At 37.2% G+C, this 22,065-nt stretch overlaps 1 protein-coding gene across 7 annotated transcripts in view; it reads right to left on the bottom strand.

Moving 5' to 3' along the window:
- The window catches only part of LOC131057975 (ABC transporter B family member 25, mitochondrial), a 274,108-nt gene that overhangs the window by 40,830 nt on the left and 211,213 nt on the right, over positions 1–22,065 (bottom strand). For all 7 annotated transcript variants that reach the window (XM_057992056.2, XM_057992053.2, XM_057992055.2 and 4 more), the window contains one exon: positions 9,501–9,581. In XM_057992056.2, the coding sequence (XP_057848039.1) occupies positions 9,501–9,581 (81 nt within the window). The remainder of the gene's footprint in view (positions 1–9,500; positions 9,582–22,065) is intronic.

Below are 22,065 nucleotides of genomic sequence, written 5' to 3'. Positions count from 1 at the left end.
CACATAGCTTTCATGCTTATATTTGATTTAGTGTTGTCAATTCCATGGATTTTTCTTACCTTATTGTTGAAATTGATAATTTATTTTCCTTTTTTTCTCATTTATGAACTTTGGTGGCTAAACTAGTTATCTTTATTGTTTTTGAGTGTTGGTTTGATGTTGTAATGTGAATTCCTCTCCAAAGACATATTGAGGGAAACTTGGTGGAGTGCATACGAGGAAGCAGATGCGGGGAACCTTAAGGATGGGGGTACGTGAGGCTATCAGGCAGTTAGGATCCACTACTCACCTATGTGTGGTGACCATCTCTTGGATGCTAACTACCTTACACAAACAAGGGCTAGTCACTATGGTCTTGTATGGAGGGTCTCACCGTATGTGTGTGTGGCCTAACACCATCAAGCCAATGAGTGAGAGGTATGGATTATGGACTATGGACTATGGACTATGGACCTTGCATATTGGATGCACTTTGTGACCGAGCATGGGGACTTTCTAGAGAGACACGCCTGCTCATGTAGCCTTGTGATGTGTACTTTTCGATGATGTGGTTGAGTATGTATGTGTCAAATGTTTGTGTAAAATGCTTATCTATTCATTTTATTGCTGTATATAGATGTTAGAAATGTATTATATTTCTTGAAGGGTCTAAATTTATTGTGTTTATTGTGTCTTATGGATGCCAATGTTATGAAAATTTTGAAATTTGAAAGTTTGTCCTGCAAGAATGTCTAGTGAAGGTGATGGTATATTGAATGGAATTGGGTGAATTGGTGTGTTTACTATACATGAGTTGGTGAAGAATGATGTATCATGTTGCTTATTATGAGTAATGTATGAATTTTGAGTGTTTAATGAATGGAAGAATTCTTGTTTTACTGCCATATTTAAAGCTGGAAGTTTAGGAAATAATAGAAAATAAATGTATTTGGATGTTTCTACCTGTTGGCTAACCATTTTTTTTTTGAGAAATTTAGCTATGTTGTTGCATATATCCAAGAAAAAGGACACATATTTGAAATTGGTTAAAGAAGTTTCAAAACTAAAGTGTGCTATGTTTCCATCATAGCTTTTGCGACTTCCAGGAGTAAGTCGAGTCCAAGGGGGGGAAGGATGTAATACCTCTCTAACTTTCACACGATTAAGCAGGTATTCTGATACTGAACCTGTTGTGACGCTTTCACACATCACCCCATTGCAAATGGGGAAGCCCACTTTTTGCTTAGATCACGGGTCTTAGTTTTCTTAGTTTCTTTAGTCGTTAACCTTTGTTAATCAGTAAGCGATGTCAGGTTGAGGTCACGTTGCAAAATTGCTAGAGGTTGTAGGAAGTTGTCAATAATGTTACAAGAATTGCAAAGGTTTTTAGAAAGGATCAATTTGAAGGAATATATCTTCCTTGCAAATTAAGGAAATAAAATCTCTCTTATGCATTTCACTTTTCATCTTTAGAAGAGTAATGGACTTGGACAATTTACCTCCTCAAACAAAGAAGTCAATCAACTTTAGAGGGCAAAAAAAAAATATTATGTTTGAAGGATCAATCAAACATCAAGGTAAAGAAGAAAATTTTCAACCTCCAACATCAAGCAAGAGCCTACACATCAACTTAAATTAAAAGGCAGGGGCCTACGGACAAACTTAGGTTGATAGGAAGTAGCCTACATATCAACTTAGGTTTATAGGCAGGGGCTTGCAGATCAACCTAGCTTGATAGGAAGTAGCTTGTGGATCAGCTTAGGTTGATAGGAACTAGCCTGCAAATCAACTTAGGTTGATAGGAAGTAAAATTTGCAAACTTGAACTTGGAGGGTACTTGGCAAGCCAAAAATTTCTGACTTGGCAAAAACTCAACAAAACTTAGCAACCTAAAGAACACTTCAATTTTTAAAAAAACAATGTTTTTAAAAGATAGTAAATTTTATGCAAAATATAGCTACATGATGTATCAAATGACTTTGGTAGGGGTTGAGGGGCAACCCTCGCCATTGACATATGTTTTGTAAAGCCAAGATACAATGCTTAGAAAGCCAAGAAAAAAACGATTTCAAAGTGTTTAATCCACTCTTTCTTGTGTTTTTGATGCATTGTCGGCATGGCGCGAGTCAATTGTTTGAACTCCCCAAGTATGTGATGAGTACTCACCCAAAAACTAGGAAAGTTCTGTCAAAAAGTCACCAATAAAACTTGGACAGTTAAAGTCGGAAAAACTCATGTGAAAATTTTGATGAGTACTTGATGACTTGCCATCTGCCAAGTACTCATCAAGTATACAAACTATGGTTTTATTCTCTTGGAAGGGACATCAGGTCCTACCGTGACGAATTCTTTAGTGTACCGCATGATCTAGTTTAACATATGCTCCAGTTTCCAATGAAATAGCTTCAAAATTTGTTGTATTTGATCCATTCTCTAGTTTTCATGACCATATTAAAAATGAGGGAATCTCTCTCTTAGTAGAGAATTTGTAGTGTTAAGTCTTTTCTTACTTGAAGTCCTATGCATGAAGTCCAAGTCTTTGATGAAGTTGTTCAAATGTGTACCTATAAACTAATCAAAAGCAGTGATAGGTGTACCACAATGATCACAAATAACACCTCAAGTAACTACTCTACCTGCTTTCACTTGCGGCCCTCGCAAAGTTATGTTCCAAAGCTCCTTTGAAACGTGGCCCACTCCTCATTCAGCCAGATTGTTATCCAATTACAGTCGTAGTGGAAAGAGATAATTCTAGAGCTGTGCCCTTGTAATGTATGTGATGTAGAAAATCTGTAACAAGGTTAATTGACCAGAACGGTGATTATTTATTCCATGTCATAAGAAATTCAGTTATTTTTTTGCGTCCATAGCTGCCATATGACAAACCAAGTATTAACAGATGTAGGATATCGATGATTAAAATACTTGAGTATAATTTTATGCATTTGAATTTTAAATAGAATTCCTGGGATGCTTCTAAAGCCTCTGTGTTATTTAGAAGAAAATGGTTGCCAAGCCATTTTAGCTTATCCATGATGAATAAAAAAGACATCCAATAGTTCAGATATTTCTTTTACAATATGGGCACAAGGTGGGCTTTGCTGTCCCTCTTTTTAGCAGAATGGCAGTGCTGAGAACCTGATCATGCATCCTAACCACTAAAAAAGTTTTATTTTTGGTCCAATTCTACAATTCTATAAATTTGACCATTGTCTGTCACTTGCAGGTAGTGTTTAAGTGACTGGTATACTGTACAGACTGTAACTTCCCAGAAATATAACATCCCTAAAACAATTTTCAGATCAGATGTGTATCTTCAACCATTATGTGTACGATTTCCCTTCTCAATAAGTCTTAGAATCAGAAGTCGACAATGGTTTGGGACAGTTTTACCAACCGCATTACTAATTCAGTATTTCAATCCCTAGATTCCTGCATAAGAGGATAGTAGTGATCCTGCATCTTAAAGCACTCTTGTGCTGGTAATATTTGCAGTAAATTATAGATTCCAAAATCAGGAAGAGAAGAGTTGTCCCTTCTTTTATATGCATGGTTCAGAGTCGGGCCCAGACAGTAGGCACTTTCTAGAGCTCTTGTGGATTGAGTAATGGCTTTTCTGATCTTTGGAGATCATTGTGTGATCTGACAAGCATGTTCCATTGCCATTACCCTATTAAAGATCTTGACACTCCTGATATCTAGTACGCCCCTTTTGGAAGCAATGATAGTGGACCCAACTACCAAAGTTAACTTAAAAATCTTGTTCAATTCGCCTCAAAAAGAAGTATTGTTATGACTCTGATTTAGTTTTCTGCTTGCTTAGCCATGAAAAATGAGATATAGATAGTCCATGACAGCTTGGACCACAATTTGAATCTGCTGGCCTCGTCCAACCATATGAACCCATTTGTTATTCTACTTAGCAAGTTTTGGCTGAATTTTGAAAGCCATTGGTTGCAATAGATTTTTAGATGCTTTCCTATAAAGGGGGCATCACTAATGAATAATAGATTGAAATTATAACATGCGGAGGATTTATTTTTTGCATTTACCACAGATGTTAGTGAATATAACACAATGCTTATGACAGTTTATAAGCTGGCCAGAAGCTTGTCAATAAGTGTCAAGGATTTTCCTTCTATGCTTTAGTTATTTTGCTGTCATCGAAGAAAACAACAAAATGATAGTTTTATGTCTAACTGCTCTTTCAAATGTAAAAAACCCATATACTTCTGTAATATTCCCTGCTGTTGTATGACTGAATTATGTAGGGAATATTGTCAAACAACTGAATGATAACCTGCTGTTCTAGTTTCAGATTGTATAACTTGCGTGTTATGTGGTTTCGGACAGCTCTATAACCTTGTGTGTTATGCAGTTCTGGCTGATATAATACTTCAGTCTTGTTTTGATAGCATTAACTTCGATTAACAATCAAAGATGACTTGCAAAAAACTACTAAACAAGAAGATAACCTCTAGGATGAATGTGCAATTGTTCTGATGCAAATACATGAATCATAATTTAGAAAATGTACACCTACAGCTGACTGATAATTTTGACAAACAGTTGGCATACAATCATGTAACAACATATAGACTAAATGCAGCCTTATAACTCCCTTTATTAGTTAGAAGGCAATAGACTTACTACAAATATCTGAATAAGGGCCAAGACTTTTGTCTTTCAACACATAGTTTCAGAATGTCTGAGTACAAAAGGCAGCCATGAATACAATCATACAAACTGAAAATTCAATGGAATCTCAATGCCAAAGAACCTGAAATGTAGCGCCTAGGTCTGTGATTGAAGAAGCAAGCAATATCTCTCCACTTTGAGCCTCCCCTTAGCCAAATCGAATATTTCTCCAAATCACCCCTGCTGCAGATGTTAATGACAGTAATTAATTATTAACAGCTCCTTGGACTCCTCTCAAGCCACGAATATCATTGTTGAACTCCTCATAGGTGGGCACCACAATCTAGGACGAAACCAATGCACCATAAAGGAGATATAAGCAAAATCGTGGGTATAGATGACTGGTTCGATTTGCTTCAGATCTGATATGTAACCTGAAATCACTTCAATGCTTGTCCAAAAATACTTCTAGATGAATCACCTTGCCTCCTCAAGTGAATTGATGCACACAAGTATCTGAATAATAATGAGCTGAATACCCTCCAAAGCCGTCTACCATGAAGATGCCATGAAAACTCAGTAAGCACAAATATGAAGGACTGAGATATCCTTTACTCTCAGCTGCAACCCTTCAAAGGATCTCTCACCACCTTAGTGAGGTATCGTTCCCAATGATCAAATCTGCAGAAACCCTTGGCTCCACAAGTCTTAACACAAAAGAAGATGTCAAATAACCAATGATCAATCCATGAGGCTTCTCCCCTATTTATTCTTTTTCATACAAGAATCGGCCTCCTAGAAGATTCCAATTTAATAAAATAATATAATAATTTGCACTTCAGGAAATATTAAAATATTATTATAATATAAAGTGCACATGTGACATCATATGCGAGAACTCATTATCTCACCATAAAATCATGTAAAATTAAATGTGAAGCCATAAGTAGCTGCCAAGACGACCCCCTTATCAACTCCTTGGCCTACGAGGGTCAAATAATAGGCCAACGTTGTGAATGTCCGCGTACTAAGGAGAAGGGGACATTACAACTTCTCCTCTACACTTAGCATTTGCTGTCTTAGTCAATCGTGTCTTTCTCCTAAACTTCTACTCACCAACCCCCTCTATCCCATTCTATCCCCAATCACTCTTTGTCCCATCACATGTTAAGGACAACTCTCATCAGTGTAATGTCCCTTTTTCGATAACTGGGACTTTGGGACAATTACTTGCTGTCTTTAGAATTACAATATCTGATTTTTACTGCAAGCTATGTAATTGGAATATGAATGCAGTAATATCTGCTCTCTGATTTGTATAATAAAGAGTATGCTATAGTGAATTGATGAATGTTTGCACTAAGTGCAATAATCACTTGCCATATCAAATATAACAAAGTAAACATGCAATGAGATATAAGGTGATAGGCAATATGGATTGCTGTTTCTGATATAGTCACTTGAATCGTGCAATGTCTGATCTGTATTATCTCCTGAAGCGATATAGCTGCTGTGTCTAATATGAATATAATAACTTGCCACAATTATATGATATGTAGTTCCTGATCTTGGCAATGAATACTTGCAATGGTGGTGGGGCTGTTTCTAGTATAAATCCCATTAATGTATGCACCCGATTATTGGACCTTCAGCCTAGCTCTCTTAAGCTCTTCCAAACTGGAATAAGAAACAAGATAAAAAATATAATCGACGATTGAATGAATGTGATCCATCTCCCTCTTATATCTTCTAGTTGGAGTGATAGTCACGTTGCAAGAGACATGACTGATGCCTATCCATTATCATCCCCTTTACTAATCGCAACCTTTCATGTTGACTTCATACATAATCGTTGTTTGATTATTGTAATTGCTGATATCCTTGTTGATCGATATTAATACTAATCGCATCCTGATTATATGCATACTTCCATCATCATAGATAGTGAATCCATTGTCTTCATCGATATTATTTGTTGTTGTCCTCATTCCATATGATGCATTGATCTTATGTCCTCCAAATGGTAGCGGCGTCGGAGAAGAATTATTTCCTGTCATCTCTTTATCAAATTCTCAATTCTTCTCTCAGCATCGGGTTTTGTCTTATTAGCCACATCGGTCTTCCTTCCACGGTGATGGGAGGCGGATATCCCATATCTTGGTGGTGAACACAAGGAGACATCCAATATTTGACCCTGATGACCTGCGGTAAAGACACAGCTAACGGCATATAAATTCTTCCTTACTTTCTTATTTATAATTATTTTTAGCTATGTTTGGTCTTCGTATATGCTTGATGATTGTTGGCATTTCGTTAGAATAAGTTTCAATCTTTAATTAAAACTTATTAAATTGTTTATCAAATCTAGTTGCTTCAGGTCTTAAATGGGGACATTACACTTTGTGTTATTAAATCCCATTTCGCCCATGTCCATTCCAATATCCCCTTTCCTAGACTACACTAGGAATCTTCTACGTTTCTTCCACCCAAGCCACTTTAATTAACAAGACACCTATGTAACTAGCATTCCCCACTCTATATCCATCATTCAGTTTGCATCCCATTCAATAAACCCGAACCTAAATCACAACTTCCGTCGCATAAAAACCAAATATAAATTCCACAGCTGGAAGTTAACATCCTACATTGCATCTACCAGTTTCATGGCATCTCCAATTGACTTTTTCCTTCTCAATACCACTCAATATCCAATCATCGAATAGCCCAAGGGGGTACTGAATGAAGAATCCAAAGAAGATTTATTGTTTAGTGCCGAAAGACATTTCCAAATGCAATATTGCATCCTTCTGTACTATGCTTTAATAGCCCAGCTCATATGCTCGACAAGAGTGATGAGACATTGAAAGAGAGTAGGTACAAGAAGTGACGATTGCCAAGTGGAAGCCAACAAGCATGATCCAGTACTAGTCGAACTGTTAAGGAGAAAAGAAATTCCATAGTGAGGAACAATCAATGGCCATGGCAATAAACTAAGGTCTTATCAACTAGACTTTTTTATTTTGGGAACTAAATAGATTGCATAAGCAGATAAAAGAAGCAATAATAGACTCCAAAATGTACAAAAGGAAAACTACATTACTGTATGCAAGTGAAAGCATTTTTCTGCAACTCCTTAGTTCATAGAAGGAAGAAGCAGCTCTTCATCAGCAGAATGCAAGTTCCTTAAAGGCCCCCTATGCCTCCAAGCTCCAACAAACAGAGTTACCTTATCAATGTCGATGAGAAAAAGGCCACACCAGGACTAAATCCTGAACTCATAACCTTTGTCCAACCTCCAGGTGGTTGCTCACTAAGGAACCCATGCTATTGTTTATACCAGTTTTTGTTCCTAAGGGTCTGAAAAGGAGTTTGCCAAACCTGCACAATCCCTCAACCTCAAAGAGCTTTTCCAACCACCACTGCCAGAACAATGCCCATTTCCCAGTCTGTTACTCTCAATGTTACAATTCAACCTAGATCTTGCCAAGATCCTCTGGTTCAATTTGACTGTACTACTTCTCAAATTGCTATCCTGTTAAATAGCAATGCTCCAGTTTGCTATCCTAATTCAGAAAAAATCCCCCAAAGTGCCAATACTGAATACCCTAAAAATCATTCCAAGGATCAACTCCTTATTCTTGCCATCCTACAACTCACAAAGACAATAGAAATTGAAGTCAAGGAAAGAATTGAGGTACTTCTGAAAGTCTCATGAAAATTACCATATGCTTGTTACTTTAGCAATTGAATTGTATATGCCCGCCGCAGAAAACCATTGAAAACAATGTGGAATCTGTAATGACTCTCTCCCTTAGCTGCAGTAATCTGCTGAACCTAACCAAGACAATTGAGTCCATCCAAACCTTTGAGATACAAAAGAAGCAACTTTATAAGGCACTGCAAAAAAATGCTGCAAAGAAACAATCTACCACCAGCAATTCTATAGAACCAAATATCCTCCCCCACCACTCACTGAACAGCCTTTTCAAGCCAATAGTAAGGGTCTTCCTCGGCTTTGCAGATAAAGTAATAATGAACTGAAAATGGATGACCTTTTGCGACCTTCTTAATACCACTCTTCCATTCCCTGTTCTCTGTTAGAATGATAAAGTAAAAAATACATAAAACTGGCATGCTCTTATGGGAATCTTGAGTTTTCCTGATTCTTTGTTTTTTGGGCAAACACTATTACCCGCTAGCCTCACAAAAACAGTTATGGCTGTTTGTTTAAAGCTGTACTTTTCTTTTAATATAATTTCTGTTTTGCTCCCCAAAAGAAATGCTTATCCAAAGTGGTCAGCTTGTTAGAATATTACATGAGAAGGTATTTATCAGAAATAGATTGAGTTAAAATGTACCATAGAAACACCATCAAACTGTAAAACATCATGAACCCATCTAGTCTAGACTTTGTTTTTATCACAATTTCATAGTCCATAACAACAAGCCTTCACAAGTTTTTCTTCCATACTCAATTCTCCTCTGTATGAACAAGCATAGATAATAATCTTAGTAGTGAGGCTGATAAAATACATGATTAGCATATCTGTCCTTAGTCAGTTCCTATGGTTGTTGCCTTGCCCAAGGGTCAAGCTAGAGCTCTGACTAAAATAGGTTTCATTAATCCGGAGGGCATAACCAAACCAAAGATACAGTATATTCAGTTTGAATATCTATAAAAGATCTAAACTCTCAATATTGAAAAACTCGTCTTTAATGTCCTGTTTGACAAATTAGAATCTATGGATATATTGTCAGTTAACAGCATTTCGAATATGAGTTCTTTGACCCTGAAAGATGGCATTAAGAAGTTGAAGACAAGCCAAACAAAATAAAAAAAAGATTGGAAAATCTTAACATCATGTGATGGCATATAAACTCACAGTATCCTGAGGAACAACTCCAAGCGAAGTTCTTAGACTCTGGAGAGACACTTCTCTGATATCCTGGCCATCAACTTTTATCTGCATAATAAATTTCAACAATAAGTACAACATCAAACATAGAGTTTATCAAACAGTTCCCACGTCTTGACCAAAAATTATAAGATATAAACATTTAAAAGGCCAGAAAATGGATTTTACTATTTAATGAATAAAAAGCCCAAAAATACCAGATAATATTTATAAACTCAAATAAGAAAATAAAAAATACAAGAGGCACTTCTCACTACATTTAAGTTATTGCACCTAACTATATTAGCATGACATACAGAATGTTAAAAGGATACCTTGATATGATATACATGCTACTTGAATTATTGTATAAAGCCAGGCAAATCTCAAGATTGTTAAATGTTTCATCCTAAAAGAGTACACAAACAAATTACATTCTCATGGAAAAGAATGAAACAGTTAACCAAAGCTGGATTGCTTGAAAGTCGAAACCTAAGTTGACAGTTTGGGTTGGGATTTGGGTTAAAGTTCATAATATGACAGATTCTTTTCTTCCCAGGTTCCAGTTGGTCGTACAAAAAAAAACTAAGTAGCCTGATACACCTATGCCTCCTTCAATTTCAAAATATACTGCAATCGCTCAATAAGAATGCTCATCATTATTTGTTAATCTGGAATTTGCAGCAAACCAAATGTCATCATCAGTGACTTCAAAATTTATGTAATTGGCATACCTTTCTCCAGTATCATTCTGGAGCTCTCACTCAAAGTTTCGCCTTCATAATAGATTACTGAGGTTGTCTTTAAAAAATTGATTTCTCAAAATAATCGGATGAGTATAAAGGAAAGGAATTACAAAACGGTGTTCTAAAAAGAACAAACCGTTAATCTAAAGCTTAAAAAACCTTAAAATGCTAAATAAAGCTAAAAAGCTTAAAACTAAAAAGCAAACTATGTGTTCTTATAAAAGAAGCAATAGTTACACTTAAAAGACTAAACAAACTAAGTCGACTAAAAAGCTAAATAGCTAAATAGGTCGACAACTAAGATGACCACTAAAAATAGAAGATGACCATTATAGAATAGATATAATATTATTTCAATAGTCTTTTCTTCTTGCATTACTAGGAATTGATCCTTCAATCCTTGCATTCCCTTAGGCCTTGGATCCTAGTCAACCAAATCATTTAGCTCATCACTCGGTAAGGGCTCATGTGTTTCTTCTTCAGTTACTATTCGAATTGTATCATCATGGGAATCAAGTCCTTCAAAAAAGATCATTTTAGAGATCAGCAATACATCTCTTGAAATAACCCTTTATCTTATTCAAGCTTTATTGTCTCAATTTCTTCTTTTTACTTATCATAACTTGGTTGTGATAAATAAACATGGGTAGGAGTCACTAATTCACTCGTTGTTGTTAACACATATGTGACTAGGTGCCAAGCCTTCTGGCCTGTCAAACTATGTTGTTCTCTTCTCAATTGGTTCTCACTCATTTTAGGGGTTCATGTAACTTGTAATACACAAGAAATCAATTAATCTCCAGTCAGTTATTTGTGAATTTCTCAATTTTCTGTTCAACCAATTTTTTTAACAATTTGTGTTGCTAGTGAAACATTATGCTCCTTTCTTCAAATAGCCAACAAGTTACATAAGAATAGCTTGGAGATAGCATGATCTTCATCTAAAATTGGAGACAAGATAGTTTGCATTTCTGTTATAACATTTTCTGCATGATTTTGTGTAATGCCCCTTGTAAGCTTTCTAATGATTTTTGTCTATTATTGGTAAGTAATGCTATCAAGAGGCAAATATGTTTATTGTACCAAGAATTTCAATGAAACAATAAAAGCAATTCATACAATTTTTATCTAGCAATGATCCTTCTCGAATGGGTGTACAACTTCTTATATATTATTCATCAAAGCATACATCTGATAAGTATTATTGTATTGACATATATAAATGATCTAATTCTGACTTAATATGATTATGTCTGATATCGTATCTACAAGGTAATTATACAATGAAATGATTGCAGAATTTGCTAACTATGTGCAGAAATATAGAGGACCCAATCCTAGTAATGATCTGATCACTATTTCTGATTCAATGCTTATGATCATGCGTATGAATATCTGAAAGAACGGGGTCCTGAAAATGATTGCTCTTCCAGTCTTATTGCTCTTTAATCATGCCATTCACTTGACACTGTTCCTGTTTGATTGACTCTTTAATCATGCATCCCCAAGACATGTACTTTGTAGTAAGGAACCTTTCAAGTACTAGGCAGATCATGGCTCCTTGAGCGCTTGGATCTGAGATAGAATAATTAAGAAATATCAGTCATCAATATGTCTCTTGGATGAACCACGAACCTTCTCTAATAGCTTTTTGGGTAGTCATGACGGGAGGATTTGTATCTCCTCAACCATGTCTCTTTCAACAACTTAACTAATCATACCCTTAATCTGATTTAGCTCTTGTTTATTGACAATATCATTAACTTAACTAATCAACTTTGTGATCGATCTGATTGCTCTTCTTTAATCAAGCTTACTCTTAACAATATTGTTAAGGAATTAATATTCCTTCAATCAAACTGTTTACTCTCCTCTTAGTCAGCGATGGATTTACTTAATGCATGAGACATCCACATGCCTTTAACCGATCTGTTTTTCCTTGGACAGAGATAACTTAATCTTAACTATTCGGTGTGTGTCAAGCCCATTAATTGGCATGCCTTGGGCCAAAGGCATTGTCCTTGGCCGACTTGCTTTAGGAATGGAATGGGGGCATTACATTATCCCCTCCTTGGAAATTGCGTGCCCACAAGCAATATTAGACCTTCATGGTGATACTAGGGTCCCAGATTAGTCTATAGAATGTACTGTCTCAACATTAGTTGCTCCCTGATACTAAGACTCATAACCCTTCTAAATCGAGGTACCTATTTCATTTGCAATAGAAAAAGCATATGAAAGTTCAATTATTTCTTTATTTTTAAAAAAATTGGAAACCATTTCATCTTCTTGAATCTCTTGAAATGATGGCATGAGATTACGGGCAGTTGTAAGCCCACTATTAGCACAACCTTCAATTTTGATATTTGGATACAAGATTGGGTTCTGTTGGTTTTAGCTTTCCAATCTGCCTTCTGCAAAATTTAGTTCTTCTCCTGTGCATAATTTGTTTTTCCTACTGTCATGATTTCCTATGCTAGAGGATCCTTCTTCATTTACCTTTGCTCTTCTTTTTAGCTCAGCACTCAACTCACCCCATTTGGCTAGATTCCTATCACTTCTTTGGATTGCTTGTTTCAATTGTGATTTGTAACACCAGTTCTCTAATTGTCTTCATCTTAAATACTTCTTCACAGGCTGGCAGGTTCACCAACTCTGATACCACTGTAATGTCCCTTGTGGGATTTCTAATGATTTTTGTCTATTATTGGTTAAGTAATGCTGTCAAGAGGCAAATATGATTATTGTACCAAGAACTTAATGGAACGATAAGAGCAATTCATAGAATTTCTATCTAGCAATGATCCTTCTTGAAAGGGTGGACAATGTCTTATATACTATTCATCAAAGCATACATCTGATAAGGATTATTGTATTGACATATATAAATAATATAATTCTGACTTAATATTGATATGTTTGATATCAGATCTACAAGGTAATTATACAATGAAATGATTGCAGAATTCACTAAACATGTGCAGAAATATAGAGGACCCAATCCTAGTAATGATCTGATCACTATTTCTGATTCACTCCTTAATACCTTATGATCATGCGTATGAATATATGAAATAATGGGGTCCTGAAGCTGATCGCTCCTCCAGTCGTATTGCTCTTTAATTATGCGATTCACTTGATGCTGTTCCTATTTGATTGACTCTTTAATCATGCATCCAAAGCCATATAATTGGTGATAAGGAACCTTTCAAGTACCAGGCAGATTGTGGCTCCTTGAGCACTTGGATCTGAGATAGAATAGTTAAGAAATATCAGTCTTCAATATGTCTCTCAGACGAACCACGAAGCTCCTCTAATAGATTTTCAGGTGGTCATGATGTGAGGAGTTGTATCTCCTCACCCATGTCTCTTTCAACAACTTAACTAATCATACCCTTAATCTTATTTAGCCCTTGTTTATTGACAATATCATTAACTTAACTAATCAATTTTCTGATCGATCTGATTGCTCTTATTTAATAGATCTTACTCTTAACAATATTGTTAAGGAATCAATCTTCCTTCAATAGAACTGTCTACTCTCCTCATAGTCAATGATAGCTTTACTTAATGCGTGAGACATCCACATGCCTTGGATCGATTTGTTTTTCCTCAGACAGCGATAACTTAATTTTAACAATTTGGTGTGTATAAAGCCCATGATTTGACATGTCGTGGGCTGAAGGCATTGTCCTTGTCCGACTTTGTAGTCGGCATCAAATGCCAATTGTTATGTTTGATAATATTTGTTATCTGCCAATGTATTAATTGTTTGTATTAAGTGGGTTGTCACTCTCGGGTAGTTAATGTGTCGGTTGGTTGACGGTTGTGCTCCTCTCAGCAACTCTTAGGTCCTTTAAATATGTTATGTACCGCCAAGGAAGGTAGTACAGTATAGCCAAATGAACTTAAATCCTTGGCCGGCCATGTCTGGTCATTTTCTCTGTAATAATTTCATGTCCAAATAAAGATATGATTTACTGATGTGTCTGGTATGTGTTGTCATGTATATTATTATTTCTTGTATTTGATGTATCAGATATAGCAATAAACATTTTGGCGCCGTTGCCTTAAAAAAATTGGGCCAGCCTTGAGTGATTCATGCCCTTAAACCCCAATAAAGGAGAGAAGAGGCCATAGGGTGGTCAAGACCAACCGATTAGGTAATCTTTAAGATTGTAAAACAAAGAGAATGAAGAAGAAGATTACAAGAAACATTCGAGGAAAATCCAGTTGAACGATTAGACCATCCGTTCGTATAGTCAACGTCGGATGAGGAGTACGAAGAGGGAAATCCTAAACTCCTAGACATATTTCGTTGTCTATCCATCTCAGGGGAACCTAGATTTGGAGGATTTGAATAGCCAGCCCTCGGTCAAACAGAGCACACGGACAAGTCTGTAATGTCCCTACTAGTTAGAGATCACTGTCCTGCAAAACAGATTGTTAGAATACAACATATATATATAACTAATTTAACTTGCAATCTAACTTTTAAATACTTAATTACATAATCACAATTCTCATCTAATAAAAAGGATACGAATGCCATACGAAGATATGTCCTTAGGCAGCCATGAGGCTCGCCTTCTTGCAACCCATCTTGGTTCCAAGCCCTCCAGGAAGTCGAAGGTGAATTCGACTCTTCCCTTGAATGTAATTTCTTACATCCAAGCCCTCCAGGAAATCGAAGGTTAATTCGATTCCTGTCTTGGGTGTAATTTCTTACACCCAAGCCTTCCAAGGAGGACCCTATGTCCATTCCTTCCCTTGGGTGATGCACCTCATCACCCAAGTCCTCAGAGGGGACCGGCCAAATCCGTCTCTTCTTGGTTGAACTTAGTCAACCAAGCCATACATATGCATATAGATGTTCAGTATATATACTACCCTAGGGATTATCATAATCCCTCCCTTAGACTAAGTGAGTTTCCTCCCTATAGCCTCCAACATGTAATCACATTTATAATACATTTTTGCATTTGATTACTATTTTCCATCCCATAATCCACATTTACATATTCCTGATTTAACATGTATTCCCTAACATATATTCATAAAAATGTTCATTAACCAATATTCACATTTATTTATTACGTATATTCCTGATTGTTCATTAATATGTATTCATTAACATATATTAAATATACATTAATTATATTTATTAACATATATATTAAAATATTAATTACTTATATTTATTAACATATACATTAAATAAGCATTAATTATATTCATTGACGTATATAATAAAATGTTCATTATTTATATTTATTAAAATATAACATGAAGTATTCATTCATTACTTACCTAACCTCTTCCTCTTTCCACGCAGCAGTCCCCTTATCCTCCCACTGACTTTTCCTTTATTTCCTTTCTTCAAATATTCTGCCTTAACGTAGTTCTCTCCTCTAATCCATGCAACCCTATATGTGCCAAAAGCAGAGGCACCACTGGGGCAGATTCAAATATGGATCTAAGTAAATCCCTATCATGTTGGACAAGGTGCGGATGTGCATTGAGGCAGCCATCCCCCCCCCCCCCTCATGTCTATCTTCCCCGAGCCTTCCCTTTATTCTCCTTCACGTCCTTAGTGGGGAGTCATGTCCATTAGAATGGATTTGGGAATGGCGGTGACTCCTTGAAAAGTCCCACTTCCCAATATTTGTTCCCAATCCTTATTCCCCCTTTGCATCTTCAATTTCTCATTCCCCTAATAATTCCTACCGATTGCTCTTTGTATGCCGTCCTAGCCTTCCCTTCATCGCATCCCTTCAAGGCTATTATTATTATCAATTAGTCTCCCCCTTACTAATTGCTGGGATTAGTCTTCCAACGCGTCTCTTCGAAGAACCATTCTACTTGCTGCCCGTAATGTTGATTGCCTTGTTATTACTAATCAATGATTAGTTAGATTGGTATATGCTTGCCAAATCATTACCGATGACTAAATACTTTGAAGAAGGAATCCTATCGGTTTCATCATCTTAGTCATAATTAATATGACCCGATGCTATGTTTGGTTGATAATTATTATATTGAATATTAATAATAATTGCTCTCTCTCTCTCTCTCTCTCTCTCTCTCTCTCTCTCTCTCTCTCTCTATATATATATATATATATATATGTTTTCTTTTACAATTAAGAATATATAAATTATGTTTATAATATTAATTTATTTTTATTTGAATATTTCAAAAATATCATTAGTAATAAATAATAATATTTAGTAAATAAATTTTAAGTAATCATTTGTTGGTAATTAATATATTAATTAATAATAATTAATTATTCCATTTGGGATATATATAACGATCAAGGAGGGGACATGACAAAGTCAGAGCCTAGAAGTACCCGGAGTGTTGGGGATGCTGGAGGTAGACATGTAGAGGATGTGCGCATGGCCAAGAGAGCAAGAAAAGCACCGAAAAGTACTCGTCAGAATAGTCCACCCAGGTCCGCCACACAAGGGAGTAAGTAGACGAGAAACCAATTTGCACTGTATTGGAAACTTATCCCTTGTCGAGGAACCGAGAATAAGAGGGCCTGAGTCGAGGACTCCAGGGAGAAGAGTATAGAAATGAAGAATGTGACCAAGGTGTAGAAGACACAAAAGGTGGACGCGTTGGAGAGTTGGTAGGTGCCGACCAACACAGCATCGATCCGTGGGGAAGATTGATGGCACAAAAAGTAGTGGTTGGGACACAAATCCCGTTGCAAAATAAGGCGTACGACGCACTCCTCGAGAGGGGATGGTTGATTACTGCCAAGGCAAACCATAATTGGAAGCGAAACACACTCTCGATCGAGAGTGACGAGACGAAGCAGATCATCGACTTGAGGAACCATGCAATGAGTGAAGAATTGGCGTCCTCCAACTCGAAGTCCGAGGGTGGAGATTTTGAGATGGAGGAAGGACGGAAAACAATGGAACCTAATGACGAAGGGGTAAAGGAACTCAAAGATTGCTTGGAGGATGAAACAAGTTCCTTCAATGGATTATTCCACTAGCAAATGGAGGACTAGGAGGTATTTTCGCAGTGTAATTTTCTTGAAGCCATAACCCTCGATGAAGAGCAACCGATGGAAGCATGTAAAATTAGGCACGATACACCTAATTGTACAAAGAGAAAAATATGTAATGTGGAGAATATAAATAATTGTTAAAGGAAATCAACATCATTGGAAATTCACAAGAAACGGATGAGGGGATTAGGAGGAATGAAAAATGCAAAGCAAAAAATAATGTAGTCAGAGAAAATTATCAAAGGGGACCTGGAGAGTAAGAAAATTAATACACATTGTGTACCACTGGTTCTTCCTTGGACAACAATATCATTGTCAAGGGAGCCTCTAGTTCTTTCCGTACAACCTGTTGATGGGTGTTTTATGACCACACCATCACAGAATAAAGTTTCCAATGGTCACTCTATCCTCTCTTGAGCAAAGACCCCTCGTATGCTAAGATTGTGAAGATCATAGAGGCGACTCCAAGGTTCCTACTGTGAACTTGCGACTTTATGTTGGATATAAGCTTGTTTGGCTTGATGTTTTGCTGGTAATGCAAGGAGGACTTATGTGCAGTGAAGAGGACTTGAACAAATTTGTATTTCAAGGAAATTTTGCAAATGGTTTGGCAATGATAAGTGTTTTTTGGAACTTTTCTCAATGAAATATGTAGAAAGTAAATAGGAAAGGGTTTAGAGAGATTCTAATCCAATCTAAGGAACTCAAAAGACAACTAAGGCTCAAGTAAAATCGACCACACTTTGTTTCACCAACACCAGACAACTACGCAAAGGGAGGTAATCATATTACCAATGAACACCATCAAAGAACAATGTTCACTCGATGATACTAGTTAAACATATACATTCAAGAGGCTCAGTCCAACCTTACACTGCAAATAGAAATCATCTACCTACAAAAGGTATGAGCGAATGATTTCACCATGAAGCAATGCTATCTATCTCATTCATCTACTTGCTTGAAATAAAATCTAATCTAAGTGAGGAAGAGAAACCATGCAACATCAAAATAACTCAAGTAATCACCAAAATCAACGTATCACTCTTATTATCTTGACAACTTAAAGCAACAATTTCTTACAAATTCTCCCTCCTTTACAAATGAAGGGGTGAACCCCTTTTATAGGCCCCAAAATGAAAATGGACGGCCTAGATTACAATCAGATCAATGGCTAAGATTTTCCCATACAAAACCCTAATTAGGGTTTGACAAAGAGTGACCATATGTGGTGCCAAGTAGGGGGCATGGTCATAAATAAGGAATCACACCTATTTGCATTTAATAGCCCATAACTCCTAAATAAGGCATCAACTTTGCATTAAATGACCCACTAATCCATCAAAGTGCCCACTATGCAATAAATACTCCATGCATTTAATAGATTCTCCTCCAAAATAGGATGACCATTATCTCTCTTTGACAACAAATGCGATGAATCTAGTCATGACAACCTCGAGCTCTTCTACGGACACACTTGGCACAGTCTCCAACTTAAATTCCAGCATGGCAGTATCCTTTTCACACTTGGAGAAAAACGTCTCCCATCTTGGCATAGACTCCTAAGTCTTGAGCATTGTGCTTGAGAACAAGGAAACATTCTCCAAATGTTCCCTCGAGAAGGATTCCACGAAGAATAATTCATGCAGTGTGTCCTCCAGGTTGTTCACTATCAGTTCCTCATTAGTTAATCTTTTTGCAAATAATGCTTCTACGGTATTGAGGATTTCCTCCTAAATTTTCTTGATCACTATCCTCAATAGAGTTAACTCCATATTAGATCTTTCGAAGAATTCCTTCCTAGTACTTACTCCATAGAACCACCGAGGGAAGTCATATGCCTCATTTTCCTTAACGACCTCTGCTTCTATCAACGCCTCACTGGGTGTCTCCATTAGTGCCTCAAGACGTGGAGTAGTCAAGTATTGATAGATCTGTGTAATCCCCCATTTAGTGTCCACGCTTTCCAATCTGCCAAGGATAGCCAGGATCCTCCAATAGAAATAAGCCACATATTCAATGAATTTGCAAGCTGTAGTGAAGACGTTTTCTACCCATTACTTGAACATTGAGCCATTTTCCTTATTTCTTCCAGCCCATCCACTGATTCCTGCAAAAGAGAAGAGGAACGAACCAAATTCGGATCTTCCTCTCTAAATGGACGCATCAAGCGTCATACATACTTACATAAGGCTTTGTTTTTACTCTTCAACTTCCTATTTTTCTCTTCCACTTTCTTCATCCGCTCCTTCAATGCGAAGGAAGATTCATCAAATTCTTCTATCACTTGTGCGTTGGTAGCATGCCCCAGGTGAATTGTTGTAACATCATACTCATCGGGAGTAATCTCATTTCTATCCTTGTCAACCCTGGGCACGACCACATACAAAGTCCTAGATCCTGATTCATCTCTTGTAACCTTAGAGAATTTCATCGCTACCTTCTTCTCTGTTAGCTTGTTTATCCTATTTAGAAATTCTTCAATCTCAAGTGCAGGATCCATCTCTTCTTTTGGCTGTTTCCTCATTCTCTCTTTCAACCAATCTGGAGTAGCTGCATGTTGATCTTGTATCTCAAGTTGTTCCTATTCTTGTGTAACTTCCTCAAAAGGTCCTAAGTCTCTCATTGTCGTTTTCCTGAAACAATCTTGAACCTACTGTTTTGTATCCGGAGGAAGTTCTTGTCCTTCATTCCTTTGTTGAATAGACCTTCGAAAGGCATTGACACTGAGAATATCCTACGCCTGTGAAATGTCCAGGTCCCCTTCCTATGGCTGGTCTCTTGTTAATTCTCCTGTGAAGATGTCAACTTCCTGTGAAGATGTCAACTTCCTGCACACTTGAAGCAATGTCAAGCGACTACTCTTGTTCCAACCTTTGCCTCTTCTGTTGTGGTTCCTCTCTTTGAACCTCCTTCCATTTCCTTGCCTATGAATTCCCTAGAACACTTTTCTCCTTCCCACGTTCTGTCCTTTCTTGTGGAATTGCTTCTTCTTGGACCTAAGCTGCTTATGATCCTTCAGTGGCCTCATCTTGGGATTCCAAGTCTCCCATCAAACCGTAAGTCAAGAGGGCATTCTTTGCATTCAACTTAGCGATGTGACGTTCAACCTGGTGCCTTGCAAATTTCATAACTAGCTTGCTTAAGATATCCAAATCACCTATTTCTGATTCAGACCAGTTAGGTTCCAAAATTGGCTTATCGTTTTCCTTTTCATAATTTGGGTGAACGATATCCACATCTTCTATCTGGTCCAACACTTGGATGATTTCACATATTCTTAACAACTTAAGAGGCAATCTGGAGAACATTCTTCTTTTGATCTCATAGTCATCCTTCGCGTTAGCCCAATAATCCTCCAACTGCATCTTCTTCATGCCAACTACCATCCTTATCTTATCATACAGATTGAAATATATCCTTGCGGTGTGAGGTGCGACATGGTAGAATAACAGTTCATCCGCTGGCTTCTCTACTACTGCCAATGATGAGTACACTTCATCATAATTTCCTATGACAATAGGAAACTCGAGCCCAATCTTCTTCTTCTTTTGAATCTTGTCATAGGCAGTCAACTGTCTCGTTACTTCCAACAACACCATTTCATTTGTTGGATATCTTGGGATCCTATAGGGTTAGGCAAAGAATCCTTGGACTCTAATATAAGTAAACCTTGGAAATTGAATGTACCAAGCCCCATACTTCTTTACCAACTTCCTCGCTTCTTGTGACAACCTTGTGTGAGAACCTCCTTGCAAAGATCTGGCAATGTGCATGGTGAAGGTGTCAATTGCTATCCTGAAGGAAGTAGTGTTGTACAAGTGCAACTATGGATCGCACTCATAGGCTTTCAACTGTTTTGGACCGCATCCCATGGGTCCTTTGCCTGATAATCCGCTGAACTTGCCCCTTCTAGCCAACATGTAGACAATCTACAAGCTCATGTAGAAGGACTGGGACTGCCTCAAATTCCTCAGCTGCTCGTCCAAGTTGTTGCTAATTTTTTTCGCCCAATCTACCATCTTAATGGCATCCATTACTTCTTCAATGAAATAAAACATCGAAGACTCAAAGATGTATGCTTGTGGACATCCCATAATTCGGCTCATCAGCAGCACAAGATCACTGTACTCTTGCTTGAAGTCCATGCTAGTGAACTGCTTGGGCATCTTTGAATGGTGAGGCTTTGTCTTTTGCATCCACTTTTTGTTGACGATTTGAGCACATCTCTCTATGTCGAAATCATAAATCAAATTCGTGAATGCAGAGATTCCAAAGATTTCACCAATTCCCTTAGCAATGAGATTTGCCAAAAGGCACATCTCTTATGTCGAAATCATAAATCAAAGCCGCTCTTTCCTTGCTCTTGAACATCATGGAGTGGGATGCAGGGATTCCAAAAGTTTCGACAATTGCCTCAACAGTGAGATTTGCCTACTGCCTAGAGTCTGCCATCAAACACCATAATCGCTCCTCTTTCAGCGTCATAATGTTTTGCACATTCCATGATCAGCTCGAGCAATGGATGGCTTGAGGGAAGCCACAATTCCGCTTCTAACTATCTTCTTGGCGGTAGCTGATGGAGGATGTCCATCCTAACCAAATATTCTCTTTCTAAATTCTCCCAACTTGAAAGTTCCCCAGTTGGTATCACTGACTTCTCTCCATTTTGAAATAATCTGTCTCGGGGAGGAATCCTCTTTGTTCATTCTTGATCTGTGCCTGCCTGGAAGTGTTCGCCACCTTGCTCGACTCTGCCATTCCTACAAAATAAAATAAT

This window comes from Cryptomeria japonica, chromosome 9 (assembly GCF_030272615.1).
Source record: "Cryptomeria japonica chromosome 9, Sugi_1.0, whole genome shotgun sequence".
In the NCBI taxonomy this organism is placed as follows: domain Eukaryota; kingdom Viridiplantae; phylum Streptophyta; class Pinopsida; order Cupressales; family Cupressaceae; genus Cryptomeria; species Cryptomeria japonica.
This window is presented reverse-complemented; position numbering and strand designations above follow the sequence as displayed.